The sequence below is a fragment of the Hypomesus transpacificus genome, chromosome 7, assembly GCF_021917145.1.
Source record: "Hypomesus transpacificus isolate Combined female chromosome 7, fHypTra1, whole genome shotgun sequence".
Lineage (NCBI taxonomy): Eukaryota > Metazoa > Chordata > Actinopteri > Osmeriformes > Osmeridae > Hypomesus > Hypomesus transpacificus.
In genome coordinates, this window is record NC_061066.1 from 9,762,056 (window position 1) to 9,785,114 (window position 23,059).

A 23,059-nucleotide genomic window follows, 5' to 3' on the forward strand; every position below is an offset into this window, starting at 1 on the left:
TGGTGAACATCCCCAAACAGAGAGAGGAAGGAGGGAAAAGAGAGAGAGGGAAACAAGAGGACGAGACACAGAGAGAAAGACATACAGACGGAATAAGAGAGAGAGAGTTGTATCTGGTACAATGACAAGCAGCAGAATGCGTTAGTGACAGTGTAACTGCAGTAAACAGTGGGCAATAAATCACTGTCATCTCTGTGATATTAGACAAGGCGGTCGACACGCTGAGGTCTGTACTCGGCGGTGAGCAGGAGGACGAGGAGCAGGAGGAGGAGGAGGGTGAGCAGGAGGAGGAGGAGCAGGAGCAGGAGGAGGAGGGGGAGCACGCGTGCTGGAGCCGTCTGGGTAGTTGGAGGTGAGGTGTGTCCTGAGCTGGAAAGGCTTGTGCTGTTTTCTCTCTGTAGGGTTTGTACTGTTCCCTTTTTCCTTTCTATCACTCTCCCTCCATTTCTCTCCCTCCATCTTTCTCCCTCTCTTTGACTCTCTTTGTCATTCTCTCTCTCTGTCTCACTATCTCTGAGCTGTGGGCAATTAGATGAAAATGCATCCTGAAGCAGAAAGAGCTTTGAGGTGTGCGTGTGTGTCTGGAGAGTCTCACAGGTCATAGCAGGAAGCTTCAGTGTGTGTTTATACTTTATCTAGGAAATCCCAAATACAGACCTCTCTCTCTCTCTGTGCACACACACACACACACACACACACAGCCTCACGCACACTGTCACCTAAACATAAATAATTTAGCCTGGGCACTCTCTTCTAACACATACACACACAACCTCACACACATTCACACACACACACACCACTTCCAGTATATGGGTGTGTTGTGGATGTGTGTGGCTCTGCTCCACCATATGGCTGCAGCAGCTCTCTCAGGTCAAGGGGAGTCAGCACACACACACACACACACACACATGAGCATCCTTCACTAACCAAGTCATTCAGAGATCTGACTGGGGTGCTCCCATGAGAAAGGGATTAGACACACACACTCCTGCCCACTCCACACACACACTATATAACAATATTCAAGGGCAGCTGAAGGCCAGATTCAAAAATACTAAAATGATGGATGCAGTTCAACTACCAGTTCAACTACCACACAAACACAACCTCTCCCAAATATATACATATGCAAAAACACACACGCACACATAAGCAGTTACCAGCTGCTTTACTCCCTCCCTCTCCTCCTTCCCTCTTCTCCCTCCCCTCCCTCTCTCCCTCCTCTTGTTCTCTCTGTCTCTCCAGTGCTCAGAGTGGTGGAATACCTGGCAGAAGGCAGTAGTGTGCCCTCTTGCTCTCCTAGTCTGTTCTCTCGCTCCTCTACCTCTCCTACTGTACGAGTGGAAGCAGCAGCAAGACTTAGTGAACCAGCCGAATAAGAGAAGAGAGAACACAGCATAGAGAACTTGTTCAACCAACGTTTTCATCGTGGAAACTCAGAGGTGAGTGTTTATTTAACCACAGTTTTTAAAGATCTTTTATTTCTGCTGGTCAGCCTCTCTCCTGTAAGAATCGCACTGGAAGAGAAGGACTGTGTGCCATATCTGCAAGAGGTGTAGATTAGGAATGAGGTCTGGAACATCAAACAGCATCAGATCTGAGATAGAGAGAAAAAAGATGGTGTAGAGAAAGAGAGGTGCACATGTGGTCTCTTGTAGCAGTGTTTATTATTCAACCTTACTGCATTGGTGTTAATGTTGCAGTGCAAGAGGTCATAGGAAGTGAACTCTTGATCTTCAGGCAAATGCTTTTCAACTGAGCTATACCCATTCCCATACTCAATACTGCGTGTGTGTGCATGCGTGTGTGTGTGAGTAACTGTACCAGGAGAGAACCATCACCACCAGACTGAGGGAGAGGGTGAGAGAGAGAGAGAGAGACAGAGAGAGAGAGTGGGTGAGAGAGAGAGAGAGAAGACTGTGAAAGTTTATTTAAGGTCCTTAATTTAATACAGAGTTATTTATCAAGCGCCAGACCTTCTGTGACTCCAGGATGGTTAAAAATGTTCAGAGTTCTTCCAGGCTCCATTTATAGGGTTCCTAATTTGAGCCTGACGCCCCATCCTTCTTAGGTGAGAGATGCATTGTGGGAAGACGGGAGGCGGTTGAGGATTAATGGCCGTGGTATTTCAGACCCAGCGGGGGGCAGGGCGCCAGAGACCATGGACACACGACCGGGAAAGTTCCCAAAGTAAAGTTAGCAATGATTATGTAAATGTTTGATCTTTGATCCAGCCTTATGATCAAACTAACTTCAAATGAGTTTGTTTAGTTAAGTGTTTCTAGGTTAGGTTTCAATACATTTTATTCATTTAGCAGATGATTTGATCCAAAGCGAGGTAGGAATAGCAGGTGATTTGATCCAAAGCAAGGTAGGAATAGCAAGTGATTTGATCCAAAGCGAGGATAGTGCATGCAGACAGGACAGGAGTTTCTAAGTTACATGTCCAGCATGTTTCATCCTCACTACAGGTGTCTGGTCTAGACTGGAGTCAGATGGTCTAGACTGGAGTCAGATGGTCTAGACTGGATACAGCTGGTCTAGACTGGAGTCAGTTGGTCTAGACTGGATACAGCTGGTATAGACTGCAGTCAGCTGGTCTAGACTGGAGTCAGATGGTCTAGACTGGAGTCAGATGGTCTAGACTGGAGTCAGTTGGTCTAGACTGGATACAGCTGGTATAGACTGCAGTCAGCTGGTCTAGACTGGAGTCAGATGGTCTAGACTGGAGTCAGATGGTATAGACTGGAGTCAGATGGTAAAGACTGGATACAGCTGGTCTAGACTGGAGTCAGATGGTCTAGACTGGCGTCAGATGGTCTAGACTGGAGTCAGTTGGTCTAGACTGGATACAGCTGGTATAGACTGCAGTCAGCTGGTCTAGACTGGAGTCAGATGGTCTAGACTGGAGTCAGATGGTATAGACTGGAGTCAGATGGTATAGACTGGATACAGCTGGTCTAGACTGGAGTCAGATGGCATAGACTGGATACAGCTGGTATAGACTGCAGTCAGCTGGTCTAGACTGGAGTCAGATGGTCTAGACTGGAGTCAGATGGTCTAGACTGGAGTCAGTTGGTCTAGACTGGATACAGCTGGTATAGACTGCAGTCAGCTGGTCTAGACTGGAGTCAGATGGTCTAGACTGGAGTCAGATGGTATAGACTGGAGTCAGATGGTATAGACTGGATACAGCTGGTCTAGACTGGAGTCAGATGGTCTAGACTGGCGTCAGATGGTCTAGACTGGAGTCAGTTGGTCTAGACTGGATACAGCTGGTATAGACTGCAGTCAGCTGGTCTAGACTGGAGTCAGATGGTCTAGACTGGAGTCAGATGGTATAGACTGGAGTCAGATGGTATAGACTGGATACAGCTGGTCTAGACTGGAGTCAGATGGTATAGACTGGAGTCAGATGGTATAGACTGGAGTCAGATGGTATAGACTGGATACAGCTGGTCTAGACTGGAGTCAGATGGTCTAGACTGGCGTCAGATGGTCTAGACTGGAGTCAGTTGGTCTAGACTGGAGTCAGATGGTATAGACTGGATACAGCTGGTCTAGACTGGAGTCAGATGGTCTAGACTGGCGTCAGATGGTCTAGACTGGAGTCAGTTGGTCTAGACTGGATACAGCTGGTATAGACTGCAGTCAGCTGGTCTAGACTGGAGTCAGATGGTCTAGACTGGAGTCAGTTGGTCTAGACTGGAGTCAGTTGGTCTAGACTGGAGTCAGATGGTCTAGACAGCAGTCAGTTTGTTTAGACTGGAGTCAGATGGTCTAGACTGGAGTCAGCTGGTCTAGACTGGAGTCAGTTGGTCTAGATTGGAGTCAGCTGGTCTAGACTGGAGTCAGTTGGTCTAGACTGCAGTCAGCTGGTCTAGACTGGAGTCAGATGGTCTAGACTGGAGTCAGTTGGTCTAGATTGGAGTCAGCTGGTCTAGACTGGAGTCAGTTGGTCTAGACTGGAGTCAGATGGTCTAGACTGGAGTCACAATTAGGCTGTAAAACAACCCTTTAATAACACAGAGTGTATGTATGTGTGTGTGTATGTGTGGGTGTGTATGTATGTATGTATGTGTGTGTGTATGTGTGTGAATGTCCCACCCTAGCTCCCTCTGCTGTGAATCTTGATCCCAGCTCAGCTCTGTCTGGTTCAGCCTGGTCTTTATAGAGATCCATAGGGATTGGGGGTGGGCTGGGCCTCGTGCCCAGAGACACTGCAGCATCCCTGGGCAGGGAGAGCAGAGCATTGGCCTGTCCTGGATCCAGGGGGGAGGACTGTCCTGACTCTGGTCCAAGCCAGCCAGCGCTTCAAGGTCACTTCCTGCCCGGGTCAGGAAACCACAACGTGGTAACCATGACAATGACTACGGCAACACGTCCCAGGGCCTGCCGGTGACCTTTGACCTGCCTGTTTGACAGTTTAATTACATCATCAGGCTTCCTGTCAGGGGTCAACAGGAGCAGTGACTCAGGAAGAAACAGGAAGTTAAATTGTAATGTAGTTTGTTAATTGAAAACTGCCCTTCATTATCACCAGGCTCTAGCTGGGTAGGAGCGTGAAGGCTGCTGTTGCTGGGGGGGGCAGGCATGTTGCTGGGGGGGGCAGGCATGTTGCTGGGGGGGCAGGCATGTTGCTGGGGGGGCATGCATGTTGCTGGGGGGGGCAGGGATGTTGCTGGGGGGGCAGGCATGTTGCTGGGGGGGCAGGCATGTTGCTGGGGGGGGCAGGCATGTTGCTGGGGGGGGGCAGGCATGTTGCTGGGGGGGCAGGCATGTTGCTGGGGGGGCATGTTGCTGGGGGGGGCAGGCATGTTGCTGGGGGGGCAGGCATGTTGCTGGGGGGGCATGTTGCTGGGGGGGGCAGGCATGTTGCTGGGGGGGCATGTTGCTGGGGGGGGCAGGCGTGTTGCTGGGGGGGGCAGGCATGTCCTTTCAAGGTAGAGAGAGAACGTAAGAAGAGATGGAGATGGACAAAGAAATGTATGTGCGTAGGTGGCTATCTGTGTGCGTGTGTTCTGGTGTGTGTTCTGGTGTGTGTTCTGATGTGTGTGTGTTCTGGTGTGTGTTCTGATGTGTGTGTGTTCTGGTGTGTGTTCTGATGTGTGTGTGTTCTGATGTGTGTGTGTTCTGGTGTGTGTTCTGATGTGTGTGTGTTCTGGTGTGTGTTTTGGTGTGTGTTCTGGTGTGTTTTTTCTGGTGTCTGTTTTGGTGTGTGTGAGTTCTGGTGTGTGTGTTTGTTCTGGTGTGTGTTCTGGTGTGTGTGTTCTGGTGTGTGTGTGTGTGTTCTGGTGCCTAAGTGTTTGTTCTGACCCCAGTGGGTGTCTCCCCAGGCGCTGCTGATGAGGAGCGTGAGGAGAGGAGAGGAGGGGGGGGTGCACCTCAGCCAGCAGCCCAGCTGAAGCTGCTCTACCTGGGCTGTCTCAGCACCGCACTGGGCCTGCTGGTCTGGGAGGACCACACCTGCTGCTGCTAGCGCACCCAGGACCTGCTAGCCCACCCAGGACCTGCTAGCCCACCCAGGACCTGCTAGCCCACCCAGGACCTGTACCTACCTCCTGCTCCCCCCTCCACATCTGGCCCATCCCCGGCTCCTCCCCCCCATGTGGACTGGAGGTGACCATGAACCATCGCTGGTCCTCCCACTTTCTGGCGATCGTCTTTCTGCTGCTCTCCTCTGCAGGTCAGAGGTCAAGAACCTTCAACCCCCATCCCTTCTCCGTTAGCATGGTCCGCTAGCAGGCCCAGCTAGCATGGCTCTGAGGTCAGGGTGCAGGGCTCTGAGGTCAGGGTGCAGGGCTCTGAGGTCAGGGTGCAGGGCTCTGAGGGCTCATGATGCCTCCAGCGTTCCACACCCTGGGTCCAATCTAAACAACAAACACAATCTTCCTAACAAGTCATGGTTCTTGACAAGCCTCACAGGGAAGAAATGAGGTATAAAAGCTGTACTGGATTAGCCCTTGCGTGTGCGTGTGTGTGGCTCCATGTTGGCACCACGTACAGAAGAGTCTGTCGCCATCATCAGCCAGGCCAGACAGGAGGTGTTGATGACTGAGCTGGTGTTGCATCTGACGACACTGTCAAGTCCTGTGTGTGGGAGTGTGTTTGTCAGACTCGAGGAGTCAGACTCGAGGAGTCAGACTCGAGGAGTCAGACCCGAGGAGTCAGACTCGAGGAGTCAGACTCGAGGAGTCAGACCCGAGGAGTCAGACCCGAGGAGTCAGACTCGAGGAGTCAGAGTGAGCTCACCCTGTTCATTACCCTCCCCCCTTCCTCCCTCTTTCTTGGTCCTGACTCTCATCTATATGGAAATGGAAACGTGTCCAAGATGAGCTTCTGTGTTAGTGTGATAGTGAGTGTGTGTGGTAGTGAGCATGTGTGAGTGTGTGTGTAAGTGTGATAGCAGGGGGTAGTCCAGCTGAGCCTATTCTCAGAGGAGGCCTTTGCTTTGGGTCAGCTAATCACAAAGAATGTGTGTGTGTGTCTGTGTATGGGATGTGTGTGTGTGTGTCTGTGTATGGGATGTGTGTGTGTGTGTGTCTGTGTATGGGATGTGTGTGTGTGTGTCTGTGTATGGGATGTGTGTGTGTGTGTCTGTGTATGGGATGTGTGTGTGTGTGTCTGTGTATGGGATGTGTGTGTGTGTCTGTGTATGGGATGTGTGTGTGTGTGTCTGTGTATGGGATGTGTGTGTGTGTGTGTGTGTGTGTGTGTGTGGGACTAATAGGCAGTCACACCTGGACTTTTTTTCAGTTTGCATCAAACTTTAGCACACACACCTTCTTTATGTTTACCCTCCCTCAGTACTAACTCCATGTATATCTCTCCACAGCCCTCTCTGCTCACTTCAGGGTGTGTGAGCCGTACTCCGACCACAAGGGGCGCTACCACTTTGGATTCCACTGCCCTCGCCTGTCAGACAACAGGACCTACATGTTCTGCTGTCACCATAACAACACCATCTTCAAGTACTGCTGCAACGACACAGAGTTTCAGACCGCCATGCAGATGAACCTGACCACAGGAGACGACGGCTTCACACACAAGTAAACCATCTTCTATTCTCTTCCCTTGTTTTTTTCCTTTCAGTTTTGTCAAGCTTTGTTATGAGATATTGTGCTCTTTCATATTCTGTGTTACAGTGTTGTATTTTCTCCTGCTACATGAAACAGCAGTTGTGCTCTCAGAACCACTCAGGAACTGTTTTCAGAAGTTTCCAGAAAAGCATTCACCCTGTTAGTAAACAAACAGCCACAAGCTCTTAAAAGCATCAGGAGCACTCTGCTCCCCAGGCAGCAGCTCCCTCCTGGAGGCAACACTTCCTGGAGCCTCTCTGCCCGGGAGGATCTCCCTGAGGGGGAAGGCTTCCTCCTTATAGATACATTTACTGCTTTTTTTTCATGCTTTCTTGGGCAGTTTTAACGGACAAATACTTTGTTACTGTGCTAAAGTAGATTTTACTGGTATCAGTACTTTACTTCACAATGTATTTTTCTGACAACGTTTTACTTTCACTCCTTAAATTGTTTACACAAATATCTGTACTTTGTACTTCTATTTTCAAGCCAGGTTAAGTTTGAATCTGTATTTGGTGGCCTATTCAATATGAATTCTTGTAGTGGGCGCCTTGTTTCATTTCCTGACTTCCACGTGCAACAAACGTAAGCTAGTCTAAAAGCTACCATGGAGCGAGAAGCTACCATGGAGCAAGAAGCTACCATGGAGCGAGAAGCTACCATGGAGCGAGAAGCTACCATGGAGCGAGGCAGAAGGGAACAAGAAGGGATTTTTTTGTAAAAATAGAAAAATACTTTTCCAAAATACCTTTACAAAAATAATTTTCAAAAAATACCTTTCAAAAAAGACAGACAGGCAGGCAGACCTTGTTTAAACATTATTGTCGGTATTTGTGTGTGATGTAAACTCTCAAATAGCGATCTTTACTTTCTCTTCTTCACACACACACTACTTCCTGCCAAAGCAATCTCAGACACTGATGAAATTCAATTACAGCACTTGTTGGGCTATGCTCCCCCCCCCCCCCCCCCCCCGACCTCACTGTGTAACAGGATCAATTGATTGTATCAGGGACATATTAGTGTCTGTTTACAGAGAACACAGAGAGGACCGCTTCTGGACTGTGGGGTCTCTGCGGAGGGGGGGAGAGGTAGGGGAGGAGGGGGATAGTGTGTTTGGAGAGGTGGAGAAGTGTGGACTTTGTCATTTTGGAAAGTTTTCAGACAATGTACTCTCTGTCCTTCCCCCTCTCCCCCTCACTAACTATACCGCCCTTACTCTCTCTCTCTCTCCCCCTCCTCCCCCCTCAGTAACTACACCGCCCTGGTGGGGGTGTGGATCTACGGGTTCTTCGTCATGGTCCTGCTGGCGCTGGACTTCCTCTACTACTCTGCCATCAACTACGAGGTGTGCCGGTCCTGGCTGCAGCGCTGGGGCCTGGGGGGGCGCTGGCTGAAGCAGGCCAGGAGCCAGTGGCACTGCCCCCCCGCCCTGGAAACCCAGCCCCCCCTGGGCCCCCCCTACCCACCCCAGGCCCCCCACCACCACCACAGCCTGGGAGAGGAGGCCCCGCCCCCCTCCCCTCACGGCCTCCTCACCTCCAGCGCCTGGTGAGTCAGGGACTGTTTTTACTCTGCTACTGTACGAGACAGCCTAACCTTATCTGTGGTCTCCTAGAAGCGTTCAGGATGTCCTCATCTCGTCCATCTGTCTTAGTTAGACAACACTAATATGACAACTGTCACACCTGCCAGGAGAGTGTGTGTGTGACCTCATCTCCTGGCAGACAGGTGGGAGCCACATGGACCCCATCATGTCCAATTTCATGGTTTGCAGCCCCAACCAATTACACACAAACACACACACACACACAAACACACACACACACACAAACACACACACACACACAATGACACCTGCTGCACCAGCCTTTCCTTCCATAGCAGGTGGCTAGTGTTCAGAGTGTGTGTGTGTGTTTTGTCTGTGTGTGTGTAAAGTGAGAACTCTGGCAGCATGTAGTGTTTCTGTCTTCCTTTAGGCTTGTCTTTTAAAAGAGACAACCTGCATCACCACCACCATTTATGTTCTTGAATCAACTGGGGTGTTTTCATGCATTGGCACAGATACGTCCAACAAGAGAAGCAGCCAAGGAGAGAAGAGGAGGAGAGGAGGAGCCAGGGGAGAGGAGGAGCCAGGGGAGAGGAGGAAAGGAGGAGCCAGGGGAGAGGAAGAGCCAGGGGAGAGGAGGAGCCAGGGGAGAGGAGGAGAGGAGGAGCCAGGGGAGAGGAGGAGCCAGGGGAGAGGAGGAGCCAGGGGAGAGGAGGAGAGGAGGAGCCAGGGGAGAGGAAGAGCCAGGGGAGAGGAGGAGCCAGGGGAGAGGAGGAGAGTAAAGACCATGCCCTGGACAAGATACCTCCTCCTTCTGGATCTCAACCTCCTGCTACCCAGCTGCCCTCCCTCTTATCCCCTCCAACCTGGACCGACCTCCACACACATACACACACACACACACACACACACACACACATACACACACACATACACACATACACACACACACATACACACACACACATACACACATACACACATACACACACACACATACACACACACATACACACACACACATACACACACACACACACACATACACACATACACACACACACATACACACACACACACACACACATACACACATACACACACACACACAATGTTGCTCTGGGGCCAGCCCAATGCGTTCTAGCAGGAGGTGAAGTTATTTATACTCTATAATGGATCATGAATTTTTTGACTTTATTTTTTGAATTTATTGACGTGTGGAGCGAGGCACATTCTGGAGGCTTCCAAAGGTGGAGAGGAGGAACAGGTTTACCAGTCTGACCTCCATGACCCTTGAGGAGAAACAGGTTTGCTGGTGATAGGTGATAGGTGACAGGTTTCCTGGAGATAACATGAGCGCTCTGACCCTGCTGAGCTGATGGACGCTGCTATGCAGAGATACTGATTCTCCATGTTTTCTGTCAACTGTTGACTGAAACTATATCAATGATGGCGAGTGCAGTTTAGTCCTAAACTGCTGATCATGAGAGGGCAGGACAGCGGTGTTGTGAGGACAGCAATACAGAGCCTTAGAGACGTTTGTCTGAGGGCATCAAAGCCGTCTGTCTGAGGGCCACAGAGCTGTCTGTCTAAGGGCCACAGAGCCGTCTGTCTGAGGGCCACAGAGCCGTCTGTCTGAGGGACACCCCTGTTTCATACACTCTGTCTGTTTCTTGTGTTCATTTAGCAGGAAACTTGTGTCTGTTTTTACAGTCAAACTACAAGAGCAGAGAGGAACATCCATAAGAAGTATCTTCAGTCAAACTAATGTTTTGATTTAGACACTAGATAAAGTAAAAATGAAGTAATATACAGTACATTATGTGAGCACTTTAAGTGGGGTTTTAGAATTAGCACTTCTAATGAAGGTAGTAAAGGATGTTGTGCCACAATGGGGTGTGTTATGCAGTGCTCTGTCTCTGCAGTGATGAACCCCCTGTGATGGGTGGTGTTAATGCAGCCCACTACAGTCCTGTTCCTACCGTGCTGAGTACAGTAGAATACAGTGGTGCAGTTCCAGTTATCTACACTGTCACATCAGTACCTGATAACATAGACGTGTCTGTCCCTTAATGATGATGTCACCAGTGATCAGATTAGTATCGTTGTGGTCAGAACAGTCCAGTACTAGTCTGTCCCTTAATGATGATGTCACCAGTGAGCAGATTAGTATCGTTGTGGTCAGAACAGTCCAGTACTACAGTCTGTCCCTTAATGATGATGTCACCAGTGAGCAGATTTGTGACTAGGTGGTAGGTATGGTGGATGTGATTGCACTGTTCACAACCAGGAAAAAATAAAGATTTCTATTTTGCAGTGTGTTCAAAGGTGTCTTGGTCTGTGCCTGTCTGTCTACCTGCCTGTCTGTCTATCTGCCTGTCTGTCTACCTGCCTGTCTGTCTATCTGCCTGTCTGTCTACCTGCCTGTCTGACTATATGCCTGTCTACCTGCCTGTCTACCTGCCTGTATCTCTACCTCGGGGCTAATGAATCACCAGGATGCAGCTGGGACACGCCCTCTGCTGCCCTGCCCCAGGTCACCATGGCGCCCGTGATTGACAGGCGCTACAGTTCTGTGCTCTAATTGGTTGTGAGGGTGAAAGGTGTGTCTGGAGCAACTCACACTTGCACGCGCAGACACACACACACACACATAGAGGAAATAAATACCCCCTCACACACGTACGTGAATACACACATAAACACAAACACGCACATTCAAAGAAATATACACAAATATCTGTTGAACTGAAGGACGAAGAAAAGTGAACAGGGTATGAGGAAGAGAAAGAGAGACAGAGAGAGATATGGGAGACTGGGAACACAGGAAGGACAGAGAGATAAGTGAAGGGAAGAGAGATCGAAGGAGAGATAGAAGATAGTAAAATTGAGGATTATATATATAGAGAGAGATAGAAAGAGTGATTATTATAATCCATGAAAACTAATCACCACTATTCATCACCCCCGAGATCTCTGGCTCTGCCTCTGTCTGGTCCTGCGGCCCTTGGTAACAAATCAAACGTACCACGTCCATTCATTACAGGCCTATTATTATCCCTTCTATCTCCACCCTGTCAGACACACAGGGAAAAGCTATTCCTTAGGTAGTGTTATGCTCATGCTAAACATATTTATCTTCACTGAGGGATTAAACGACATGTAGCTGCTATTGTTAGTTAGCTACACCCTGGAATGACCTGACGTTTGTTAACTCTAACAGGAAGATATTGTTCGACTCATGGGCGTAGTGACACTGTCACATGACCAGCCATTGTCCTCCTGCTGGAGAAGCTGGTCTCAGTAGCTGTCTCTCACAACTGGTTTTAACTAGACTTGAAAATTACCTTTTTCTACTTTTTCTTTCTCTCTTCTCTTCTCCTTTCACTTCCCTTCCTCCCCTCCCCTCTCCTTTCTTCCCACTCTTATCCTCCACTCCAGAGAACTGTTCATCCCTGAAAGTCTATCATATTCCCATGGCAACCTATCCCATGGCAGCAATTACCCAGACTGCACTGCTCAAGGACAGTGGCCAGCCAGCAGGCTGCAGCTTGGATGAGGCCAGTGTGCCGGGGCTGCAGTTGGGATGAGGCCAGTGTGCCGGGGCTGCAGTTGGGATGAGGCCAGTGTGCCGCTGACTGTGGAAGCCGAAAGCAGAACGGGATGTTTTTAAAAGATAGTGATAAACTTCTGACCTTCTGCAGAGGAACACAAAACACTGCCGCAAGACCAAAGAAGAACTTTACCTTGAAGGTAGAAGACATAACCAGAAGCAGGGATGGTGATCACATGACTGTCCAAGCCAATGCTGCTTCCTAAGAGAAGTGCGGAAACCTGCAGATTAAGATGAACTTCTGGTCTTGGGTGAACTTTCTGTCTAGGAGGAAATTCCTGTCAGGTGGGAACTTTCTGTTTGGGGGGAACTTCCTGTTTGGGGGTAGTCTTCTGTCAGGGGCAACCTTCTGTTTAGGAGCTGAGGATAAGGAATGATTGTTCTCATGACGGCCTTTCAATACTAGAAGAACGTTTCTGATCATTTTTGATCAGTGAAGCCTGAATGTCTTGGGGACTTTGTGTGACAATGCCAAACGATAACCAATACACAAGCCAGAATCACATCAGTCATGATCGATTTCCCTTCGCAGAGTAATTCTCCATGCTCCATGGTGAAATGTCAAATCCTTTAAAAGTGTACCTTCTGAAAGAGAGAGTATGAGAGAGAGAGAGCGACAGAGAGAGTTCTCTGCAGTTGGCCTTTCTGCTGTCACCTTCAGCAGCTCTGTCTGAAAGGAGAGAGTCCCCCAGAGTCCCCCCTCAGAGAGTCCCCTCAGCCATGTGGAGCCCCAGAGAGAGACCCCCTTCTCACCCCCCTCCTTATCCCCCTCCTCATCCCCCTCCTCAACCCCCCCTCATCCACCTCCTCATCCCCCCCTCATCCCCCTCCACAACCCCTCCTCATCCCCCTCCTCAACCCCTCCTCATCCACCTCCTCACCCCCCTCCTCACCCCACTCCTCACCACCCTCCTCAACCCCATCCTCATCCCCCTTCGGCCTGCTCCTAACCCTCCTTGTCTCTGTTCCCCCCTGCTCCCCCCTGCCCCCCTCCCCCCGTCTCTCCAGACGCAACGTCTCTGGGGGGAAGGATTATTCCAGCAAATAATTGATTGTTGGAGATGAAGGGTCAAGTTAGATAACAAGTATGGAAAGCTGGTTATTGTTCTCAGCTAGAGTTAAGCCCTTTATCTCAAGCGAGAGAGTGAGAAAGAGAGAGGGGAAGAGTGAGAGCCAAGACAAGAGAGAGACAGACAGAGAGAGAGAGAGAGAGAGAGAGAGAGAGGGGGGGGGGGGGGGGGAGAAAGATAGAGACAGAAAGAGGGAAGGCAAAGGCAAACTTCCTTTGAACCTAAAAAGTAATTTGTTACGGTTTAACCTCATCTCTGAACTGAAGAAACTGCCACAAGTCTTCTACAAGAACCAGAGGGTCTGTACTGTGAGAGACCTGACCTACACAGCTGAACAGAGGGTCTGTACTGTGAGAGAGCTGACCTACACAGCTGAACAGATACTATTACACAACCTGGAACTTCCATCTAGTCAGACTGTCATATATTAATAATCTCTATCCATCCTGTTCACGTGCATTCATTATTTACTGGGTAATGTCTGAAGCACAGAGATGCAGCGGGGTCGTCCCTCACCCCTCTGAGCACGGCTCTCCTCCACGATGGACACCGCTGGGATGCGTGAAGACTCTGAGACCGCCAGTCCACTCTTACCACCGAAATACTGTTGAACTTTGATTTTTGATTTTCTGCTACACTTTCTATATGCACAGTTTGTATGTAGCTCGTCTGTTTATCATGATAAAGGTGTTGGCAATTATTTTTGTAAATGTTTAATAGACTGGCAGCTGAATCTCCTAACAGCTGGACACAGCGACTCCACCTTCATTTCCACGACTATTCATTCATTTAGCCGACGCTTTTATCCACTTCCCTCCCGCTCCCCCCCCCATCACACACACCTGTAACACATCTGAGAGCATGAGTGAATGAAGCTGCTGTGTATTCATGTCTCTGTTACTGTCAGTACGCGTCAAAAGATGCAGGCCACATCAAACTGAGAGGTAAGAGAGTGCTTATGACCTGAAAACCTGGTTTGATCCTTGTTCCAGGAGGCAGAGAGGATAGAGACAGGCAGGTAGATCAGAGGTGAGGCAGAGGATAGAGACAGACAGGTAGATCAGAGGTGAGGCAGAGAGGGTAGAGACAGACAGGTAGATCAGAGGTGAGGCAGAGAGGGTAGAGACAGGCAGATCAGAGGTGAGGCAGAGAGGGTCGAGACAGACAGGTAGATCAGAGGTGACTACCAAAGCCTGGCTTAATCCACACCTTCACACTGGGTATCAGAAGGTGCAGACTACTATAAAATCGCCCAGACACTCCTTTGAAGTAGGCTAGACTGTCCCTTTCAGTCTTCCACATCTCATTCTCTGTTTCTCCCTCTCTCTCCCTCTCAACCCCACCCTCTCTCCCTCTCCCCCAAACCTTCTTTCAGCCCCCCTCCCCCTCTGCCCCCTAATCCTCCTCTCACTATCCCTCCCTCCCTCCTTTCATTAGCCCGCTCAAAAAATTATCATTATATAGAAAATATATATTAACATTTTTTTTCCTTTATATTTTAAATCTAAATTTGTTCATTTCTCTTCTTAAAACCCACTAGAGGACACCATTTAAAAGGATATTTTCACCCAAAAATTCTGGGTGAACTTGCCCCCAGACCCCCCTAGTTTTGCTGGGTCACAGGAAAAATAATAGGTTTTATCTAGGGGCTTAGCCCCCCCAAAAGTGGGAACCTAGATTCGCCCCTGGTTTAGGCTACAGACGACTGTATGCCTACCCCTGTTCCGAGACCTTAGTCCAGTGATCAGTAGCCTAGCCTACAGTAGGCCTACTATTCTTTCTTTAATAATTGTATTACAAAGAGATACTTTCTCTGCGACTGACACTGGAAGCGAACAGTCTTCTTTCCTGGATTCGTACATTCCCGTTTGCACATAAAACCCAGGGCCAGTTATTAATTTAATATCTGCTATTCAGTACACTATAAATATTTCTCACTAAAAGATAAATGTCACTGTAGAATATTTTTATTGACATGCTAGATTATTGTTCTTTTTTTTCGGTCGACAAACATCAGTTTCCACTTGAAGTGGAGGACTGGTCCGCGCCACCCTCTTGCAGGAGAGAGCGGCGCTCAGTCGGGGACCCGGAGGATGAAAGCCGCACTAGTTCATTGACTTTCACCACACTCAACCTTTCATCACCTTTGTTTTATAAAAGGTTACATCGATCTCTGGCTGTGCTAAAGAAAGTGCTGGTGAATGAAAAAGCTTTTTAACCGCGAGGCCGGCTGTCCTGTTGAAAAACAGCATCGTGCCCTTTTGACTTTTCAGTTCCAACCGCAACAGAGAGCGCACTGACTGTGGCTGCATAGCTTCTATCAGGGACCATTGCCATGGTAACTTGAATAAAAACAGGAGATCCCACAGTCAACGTTTCCCTGCTTTTTTAGCAGAAGAGCTTTAGTACCACCTACTGGAATGATCACTCAATACTCAATACAAAATATTTCTTGATAAGACGTTCCCGCTCTGAGAATCCAGGAGATTCACTATCACCTGGCAACTGGTTCATTGTGTAGTGTCCTTTAACATTCATCCCTAATTTTCACGTGTCCCTGAATAGGGGATACTGGAAACAAACCTGGCAACCCGCCAGGTTTGAGCGTCGCTACCATGACAACCACCTGTTCCTATCCCAACAGTTTGTTGCTTTATGTTGTAGCTAGCTTGAGGTTTTCTTCGTTAAAATGGAAAACTTACCGGCGTCATTTTACGGGGAAATTGACAAAAGAAACCCCGTAATTTCTGCTTTTGATAGCGACATCAAAGAGTTTATGTCGTTAATGAAACGAGTCAATAATTTGCCTACCTATGACCACAAATCGTACTCGAGAGGGTGAGAAGATAACTTTATGACTGTACAGTTCACTTTGGCTCGAGCTGGTTAGCTAGCTAGCTAGCTGGTTAGCAGACGTTGCTTTTGTAACCGTCGCTGTGTCTGTGGATGTTTCCAACCAATGTAGCTAACGGCTTCTCTCTTCTCTCTACCACAGAGCCAAAAGTATCTTTGATATATGGAACAAGTACAAACCTCGACTTCCAACCGCCTATTACGAGAACCATATGCTGCATATAGCCGATTTTCTGTTCGAAATAAAGGTTTGAATAATCACAGAATAATTTCAGACTCTACATTTAGGGGGGCACAAGGGGTTCCGAGAACTGCCCCTGTATCCACAACACTTCAGACCAGCTAAACGGTGTCTCTCTGCTCAGTTCTACAGGCTGGCGCTGTGGCAGGGCTACGGGCGCTACCTGCAGCTGGTCAGTACCAGCGGCATAGCAGACATCGAGGACGTGGAGCACTTCAAGACCTGCTTCTTCCCAGACGGCTTTGACACAGACCGGGCCAAGCTTACTGTGAGGGGCTGAGACTGTGTGTGTGTGTGTGCTTGAGTAGAGAGAGAATATGATCACATAATGCTTCTTCACCTTTCTTCTCCTGTCCTCCTCCTCTTCCTCCTCCTCTCCTGTCCTGTGTAGTTCCGGGCATTGCAGGGCTGCTGCCAGTGTTGTTTCCAGCTGGAGCAGTGTACGGGCCGGTCTGGTCCACAGGGCGTCCAGAGACTGCTGGCCCTGCTGGGCTTCATCCGGGTGATGATGCAGGCCGCTTTGCCACACGACCAGCTCTGCTGGCTCGTCTACAACGGTAGCTCTGCCCTCTGGGGGTGAGAGAGGGTACAGGAGCTCTGTTAGACTGTAACTCCAACCCCCCTAACCACCTCTCTGTCTCTCTCTTTCCCTCTCTATCCCTCCCTCCCTTCCTCTCCCTCCCCTCCTCTGTCTCCCTCTCTCCTCCAGGCTCCTTGTATATCTATAACATCTGTCGTCACCTGATGTCCATGAACCAAACTGCACAGGTACCAGGTCCCCTGGGGGAACTAGAGCACGCACAGCCCAGTAGAAGGCAGTATAGTGCATATATTAAAATCTGTGGTCGGACCTCGTCACTTCCTGAACCCCCCCTCCCCCCAGACTCTAGAGTATCTTCTGTGGGCGTGTGTGTGTCTGGAGACATCCGTTCCCCTGGCGACCGCTGGCTTCCTGTCCTGGAGGTCCACCCTGTACTGTGCTGTCTGCCACTGCTACTACCACAGCCAGGCTAGCCTGCAGGCCGAGGTGTGTGTTTGTGTTTGCAGTGTGTGTGTGTGTTTGCAGTTTGTGTGTGTGTCCTCACAGCCGTGTTGTGTGCAGGTGTTTGCGCGGGGGGCGCTGGGCAAGGTGAGTGAGCTGGGCAGGCTGGAGGAGATGAGCGGCCTTCCTGCCTCCCCAGACACCCAGAGAGCCTACAAGGAAGCCACCATCAAGGTAACTGTGTCCCCCTCTAGACTCTCTGTCCCCCTCTAGACTCTCTGTCCCCCTCTAGACTCTCTGTCCCCCTCTAGACTCTCTGTCCCCCTCTAGACTCTCTGTCCCCCTCTAGACTCTCTGTCCCCCTCTAGACTCTCTGTCCCCCTCTAGACTCTCTGTCCCCCTCTAGACTCTCTGTCCCCCTCTAGACTGTGACCATCTGACTGAAGGTGTATGTGTGTGTGTGCAGCTGACAGCCATGGTGTTCAGGCGCTCGGTGTATGAGCCCCGGAGGAAGCCTAAAGGCATGTTCAGGCCCAAGCTGAAGAGCACTCTGAAGGAGATCCAGGGGGTATCTAACCTTCTAACCTTGCTGTTTTTCTGTACTGTATAACAACCCTGCCGATAACGATCTTGCAACACGTTACATGTGCCTCCCCCCCAGATGCCGTGGCCCCGTACAGCCACAGAGCGGGTGCTGGTGGAGGTGTTTGAGGGGGCGGCGGCCCAGCTGCTGGCTGTGCTGGAGGCCCTGGGAGGTGGTCCCTGCCGGCCCCTGCACACTGGTCTGCCTGAGGAGCCCGAGCCCCAGGAGGTGGTCCTGGAGCTGCTGGCTGCTGCGGCCAGTCTGCTGGCCGGTCAGACACACACTCTCTTACACACTCACACACACTCTTATACACTCACACACACATACACTGCTGTCTGGTCAGTCTCACGGGCACTCACGGTGTGTGTGTGTGGGTGTGTGTGTGTTTGTGTGTGAAGGGAAGGGGGGATCTATAGAGAAGGAGTGGGATGAGAGCCTGCCTTCCTGTCTGAGTTCACTCTGCACCTCCTCCTCTCTGCTGGAGCTGGCTGTGGCAGGTTAGTGGTGACCCTGACCCCTGACCTTAACCTAGTAACCCTGACAATATATGTCAAACCTGACTGTGTCTGTTCCAGGGGAGAACAGAGTGTCTGTGCAGGCAGCAGTGAGCTTTATCAAGCTGCTATATCGCTACGAACAGTGGGACATGTTCTGTACACTGTCTGACCATCTGCTCAACTTCCTGTCTGTAAGTCACAGAGTTACCCTTTACTACTTCCTGTCTGTCAGTCACAATGATAACCTTTCAACTTTTTGTCTGTCTGTCACCAAGATAACTTTAACCCTGGCCAGTAGTCTATACAAATTGTTTGTATAAACTGCACATAATGTTTCTGGTGTGTGTATCTGTGTATGTATGTATGTGTGTGTGTGTGTGTGTGTGTTTGTGTGTGTGTGTGCAGACCCTGGGGCAGCAGGAGTTCAGGGCAGCAGAGCTGGATCTGGTTCTGCTGCAGGCCATGGAGCGCCTGCTGTCATCTCACAAACACCTCAACAACAAGGACCAACCTGGTACACACACACACACACACACACACACACACACACACACACACTGCTCTGTGTCAGCAGGATGTAGTTCATACCTGTGGTTGGATTCAGGTGTTTATCTGATTCTTTGTTTCCATGTGTTCATCTGACTGTGTGTGTGTGTGTGTGTGTGTATGCAGATAAGGACGGGCTGGGGGGGTGTATGAGTGATGAGCTGTTCGTCCTGGCTCAGACCCTACACGTGTGTGTGTGTGACTCTAGTCAGGTCAGACCCTCTCCTCCACCTTCCCTGTGTCTGCCTGCGTGTGTGTGTATGCATGTGTGTGTGAGTGCACGTGTGTGTGTGTGAGTGCACGTGTGTGTGTATGTGTGTGTGTGAGTGTATGTGTGAGTGCATGTGTGTGTATGAGTGCATGTGTGTGTGTGTGTGTGCTTACCCCTGTGTGGCCCTGCAGAGGGTGCAGCCTGACGCAGACCTGGTCCTGGACCTGGTGTTGTACCTGTGGGCCAGGTGTAAGCCCGTGTTCCACACAGCCCAGAACACCCCCCACACACACCTCCTGAGGGGCCTGGAGCAGGTGGGCCCAACACACACACATACACACACAGTGTGTTGGGGGAGTGTATGTATACTTCATGGTGGTCTGTGTGTTCTTCATGGTTGTGTGTGTGTGTGTAGTGGGTGAGAGTGCTGTCCTGGCTGGGGGAGGTGGTGTGTGTGTGTGGTCTGGGGGAATGGGACCCTCTGCTGCAGGCAGAGATCACCCTGAGACTGGCCTCTGTCCTGGAGAGCACCGCCCACGCCCCGCCCCACGCCCCGCCCCACGCCCCGCCCCACGCCCCGCCCCACGCCCCGCCCCACGCCCCGCCCCACGCCCCGGAGCCTACAGCACGGGGCAGACCCAGGACAGGTACACGCACACACACACTCACACACATACACACACACTCACACCACAGCAGATCCTCATGTGTGATCTCTGCTGCAGCCTCCAGCGATGACATCACTGCTCAGGCCACTCCCACTCAGGAGCGGCTCCAGGCTGTGTGTGAGGTGGTGCAGCGAGGTCTGGAGGGCATCGTCCAGGGCTGGACCGCCATGATGCCTGCCGACGGCAGCGCCATCGCTGACAACGTCTTCCTGCAGGTGCCTCTTCCAGCGCCACACACACAGTTACAGACACACAGTTACAGACACACACAGTTACAGACACACAGTTACAGACACACACAGTTACAGACACACACAGCTACAGACACACAGTTACAGACACAGTTACAGACACACACAGTTACAGACACACAGCTACAGACACACAGTTACAGACACACAGAGTTACAGACACACAGTTACAGACACACAGTTACAGACACACAGTTACAGACACACACAGCTACAGACACACAGTTACAGACACACACAGCTACAGACACACAGTTACAGACACACAGAGTTACAGACACACAGTTACAGACACACAGAGTTACAGACACACAGTTACAGACACACAGAGTTACAGACACACAGTTACAGACACACACAGTTACAGAGACACACAGTTACTGACACAGTTACAGACACACAGTTATAGACACAAAGTTACAAACACACACATCTGAATTCTCCCTGCTCCCCATCTCTCTAAGGGCAAACTGGTCTGTTCCTACATTTACATTTAATCATTTAGCAGACGCTCTTATCCAGAGTGACTTACAGTAAGTACAGGGACATTCTCCCCGAGGCAAGTAGGTTGAAGTGCCTTCCCCAAGGACACAACGTCATTTGGCATTAACCGGCAACCTTCTGATTACTCGTCCGATTCCCTAACCCCTCAGCCACCTGACTCCTTGTTCCTGGTCTAACCTGGATCTCTCTGGCTTGATAGAAATATAGAAGGATGGCCAGTCGCTCACCTGCAAGAGAGACAGCAGCAGCAGGAGGAGGAGGAGGAGGAGGGGGAACACATGGAGGAGAGGAGACAGCAGGAGGAGGAGGAGGAGGAGAGGACACAGAAGTGTTGAAGAATACCTGCTTGTTTCTTGTTCCTGTGGACCAAGTCGTGGAACTTCTGGCTATTCAGCACAGGGTCTCCCTCGAGCTGATCCTCACCTGCCCAGGTACCTGACAGCTTGTGTTAGGATGAGAAAACTGTGACTGCTTTATGCGCTACACAGACTGGGACCACCAGGACCCATAAGATCATCTACAGCCTGTGTGTGTGTGTGTGTGTGTTCCCCAGCTGAGCTGGAGTGTGGTGACAGTAGAAGGTCTCTGCAGCCCTCTGGTGTGGAGGTACTGGAGACAGCATCCCAGAGAGGTGAGTCCTGACCTACCAGACACTCCAACCCTGCCCCTGGAGATACCCTGCTCCTGGAGATACCCTGCTCCTGGAGAGATTCCCTCCTGTAGGTTGACTGTAGGTTCACTGTTCTCCAGGAGCAGAACCCTAACCCTGAGAGAGCATGGATTCTGACGCCCCAGGTGTCCCTGCTGTGCTCTGTGTGACTCCTGTATGTCTTTTAGAGAGCGCCCTGTTGGAAAAGATCAAGAAGAACCGTGTCTCCAGGGCTCTCTTCCTCGTCCAGAAGGCTGTGCTGGCTCACAGGCACCACCAGGACAACAGCGCCACCCAGAGGATCCTGGAGGTCAGACCAGCACCGCTACTGTACACTACAACCTCAGGAGAACTGAGAACTGTTCTGTCCTCTGTACCTCCCTCCCTCCCTGACTCACCCCCTTCCTCCCTCCCTGACTCACCCCCTTCCTGACTCTCCCCTCCCTCCCTGCCCCCCCTGTGTTCTGCAGGAGGCAGTGCTGCAGTTGGAGAAGGCAGGGGTGGAGGAGCGGAGAGCAGGGCTGGAGAGGAGGGATGGAGGGATGGTGGAGGAGGAGAGGAAGAACAGGCCTCCCCCTCCTCCCATCCTCCTCTCCCGGACTAATCACTCCATGACCTTCGCCCCCGCCCCCTACGCCCTGGAACAGCAGGTGAGGTTACCACACACTCACATCGCTACGTTCTGGTGTTGGCTGCCAGTCTGGTTCTGTATTCTAGGTGTGTTGGTACTGTGTTCTAGGTGTGTTGGTTCTGTGTTCTAGGTGTGTTGGTACTGTGTTCTAGGTGTGTTGGTTCTGTGTTCTAGGTGTGTTGGTACTGTGTTCTAGGTGTGTTGGTTCTGTGTTCTAGGTGTGTTGGTACTGTGTTCTAGGTGTGTTGGTACTGTGTTCTAGGTGTGTTGGTTCTGTGTTCTAGGTGTGTTGGTACTGTGTTCTAGGTGTGTTGGTACTGTGTTCTAGGTGTGTTGGTTCTGTGTTCTAGGTGTGTTGGTACTGTGTTCTAGGTGTGTTGGTACTGTGTTCTAGGTGTGTTGGTTCTGTGTTCTAGGTGTGTTGGTACTGTGTTCTAGGTGTGTTGGTACTGTGTTCTAGGTGTGTTGGTACTGCATCTATGGCCGAGAGGCAGAGGGTGTCAACCTGAAGGTGCGTTTGGGAGACTGTCAACTGGTGGGCACTGGAGACCAGGTCAGTCTCTCTCTGTCTCTTTGTCTGTCTGTCTCTCTGTCTCTCTGTCTGTTTATGTCTGTCTCTGTCTGTCTCTCTCTGTCTCTCTCTCTCTGTCTGTCTGTCTGTCTCTCTCTGTCTGTCTCTCTCTCTCTCTCTGTCTGTCTATCTCTCTGTCTCTCTCTCTGTCTGTCTGTCTCTCTGTCTGTTTATGTCTGTCTCTGTCTGTCTCTCTCTGTCTCTCTCTCTCTGTCTGTCTGTCTGTCTCTCTCTGTCTGTCTCTCTCTCTCTCTGTCTGTCTATCTCTCTGTCTCTCTCTCTGTCTGTCTGTCTCTCTGTCTGTTTATGTCTGTCTCTCTCTCTCTCTCTGTCTGTCTGTCTCTCTCTGTCTGTCTCTCTCTCTGTCTGTCTATCTGTCTGTCTCTCTCTCTGTCTGTCTGTCTCTCTGGCTGTCTGTCTTCCCTCTCTGGGCTCAGCACTGTGTGTGTGTGTGTGTCCAGGTACCAGCACTAGGAGAGTGCGTGCTGAGGGTGGAGGGCTTGGAGCCCAACCAGAAGTATGTGTTTGCAGTGGCAGCCTACGACGGGCATGGCA

General features: G+C 50.4%; 2 protein-coding genes across 2 annotated transcripts in view; both read left to right on the forward strand.

Moving 5' to 3' along the window:
* The first annotated feature begins 1,267 nt into the window (after positions 1-1,267).
* Positions 1,268-12,221, forward strand: LOC124469802 (protein shisa-like-1a). The gene is made up of 5 exons (XM_047023297.1): positions 1,268-1,445; positions 5,340-5,689; positions 6,839-7,052; positions 8,334-8,575; positions 12,073-12,221. Exons 2-5 carry the CDS (start codon positions 5,629-5,631, stop codon positions 12,219-12,221), a joined length of 666 nt encoding a protein of 221 aa, XP_046879253.1. The 5' UTR covers positions 1,268-1,445; positions 5,340-5,628.
* Positions 12,222-16,003: 3,782 nt separating this feature from the next.
* LOC124469803 (cilia- and flagella-associated protein 54-like) overlaps positions 16,004-23,059 on the forward strand; it is a gene marked incomplete at its 3' end in the record, with an annotated part of 27,084 nt that continues 20,028 nt past the window's right edge. The window contains exons 1-22 of the mRNA XM_047023298.1: positions 16,004-16,152; positions 16,310-16,415; positions 16,533-16,676; positions 16,800-16,965; positions 17,118-17,176; positions 17,331-17,435; positions 17,511-17,624; positions 17,857-17,958; positions 18,052-18,244; positions 18,375-18,473; positions 18,552-18,664; positions 18,879-18,987; positions 19,146-19,231; positions 19,422-19,544; positions 19,646-19,877; positions 19,956-20,113; positions 20,853-21,084; positions 21,207-21,284; positions 21,491-21,612; positions 21,773-21,952; positions 22,394-22,486; positions 22,966-23,059. The exon at positions 22,966-23,059 is cut by the window's right edge and continues 92 nt beyond it. Of these exons, the coding sequence (XP_046879254.1) occupies positions 16,004-16,152; positions 16,310-16,415; positions 16,533-16,676; positions 16,800-16,965; positions 17,118-17,176; positions 17,331-17,435; positions 17,511-17,624; positions 17,857-17,958; positions 18,052-18,244; positions 18,375-18,473; positions 18,552-18,664; positions 18,879-18,987; positions 19,146-19,231; positions 19,422-19,544; positions 19,646-19,877; positions 19,956-20,113; positions 20,853-21,084; positions 21,207-21,284; positions 21,491-21,612; positions 21,773-21,952; positions 22,394-22,486; positions 22,966-23,059 (2,857 nt within the window). The remainder of the gene's footprint in view (positions 16,153-16,309; positions 16,416-16,532; positions 16,677-16,799; positions 16,966-17,117; positions 17,177-17,330; positions 17,436-17,510; positions 17,625-17,856; positions 17,959-18,051; positions 18,245-18,374; positions 18,474-18,551; positions 18,665-18,878; positions 18,988-19,145; positions 19,232-19,421; positions 19,545-19,645; positions 19,878-19,955; positions 20,114-20,852; positions 21,085-21,206; positions 21,285-21,490; positions 21,613-21,772; positions 21,953-22,393; positions 22,487-22,965) is intronic.

What these genes read in the sequence shown, in the direction of transcription:
- LOC124469802 (XM_047023297.1), top strand. Translation starts at nt 5,629, where the DNA reads ATGAACCATCGCTGGTCCTCCCACTTTCTGGCGATCGTCTTTCTGCTG. An exon ending in TCTGCTGCTCTCCTCTGCAG is followed by an intron (nt 5,690 to 6,838) that starts GTCAGAGGTCAA and finishes ATCTCTCCACAG; the next exon opens with CCCTCTCTGCTCACTTCAGG. An exon ending in GGCCCCCCACCACCACCACA is followed by an intron (nt 8,576 to 12,072) that starts GCCTGGGAGAGG and finishes CCTCCACTCCAG; the next exon opens with AGAACTGTTCATCCCTGAAA.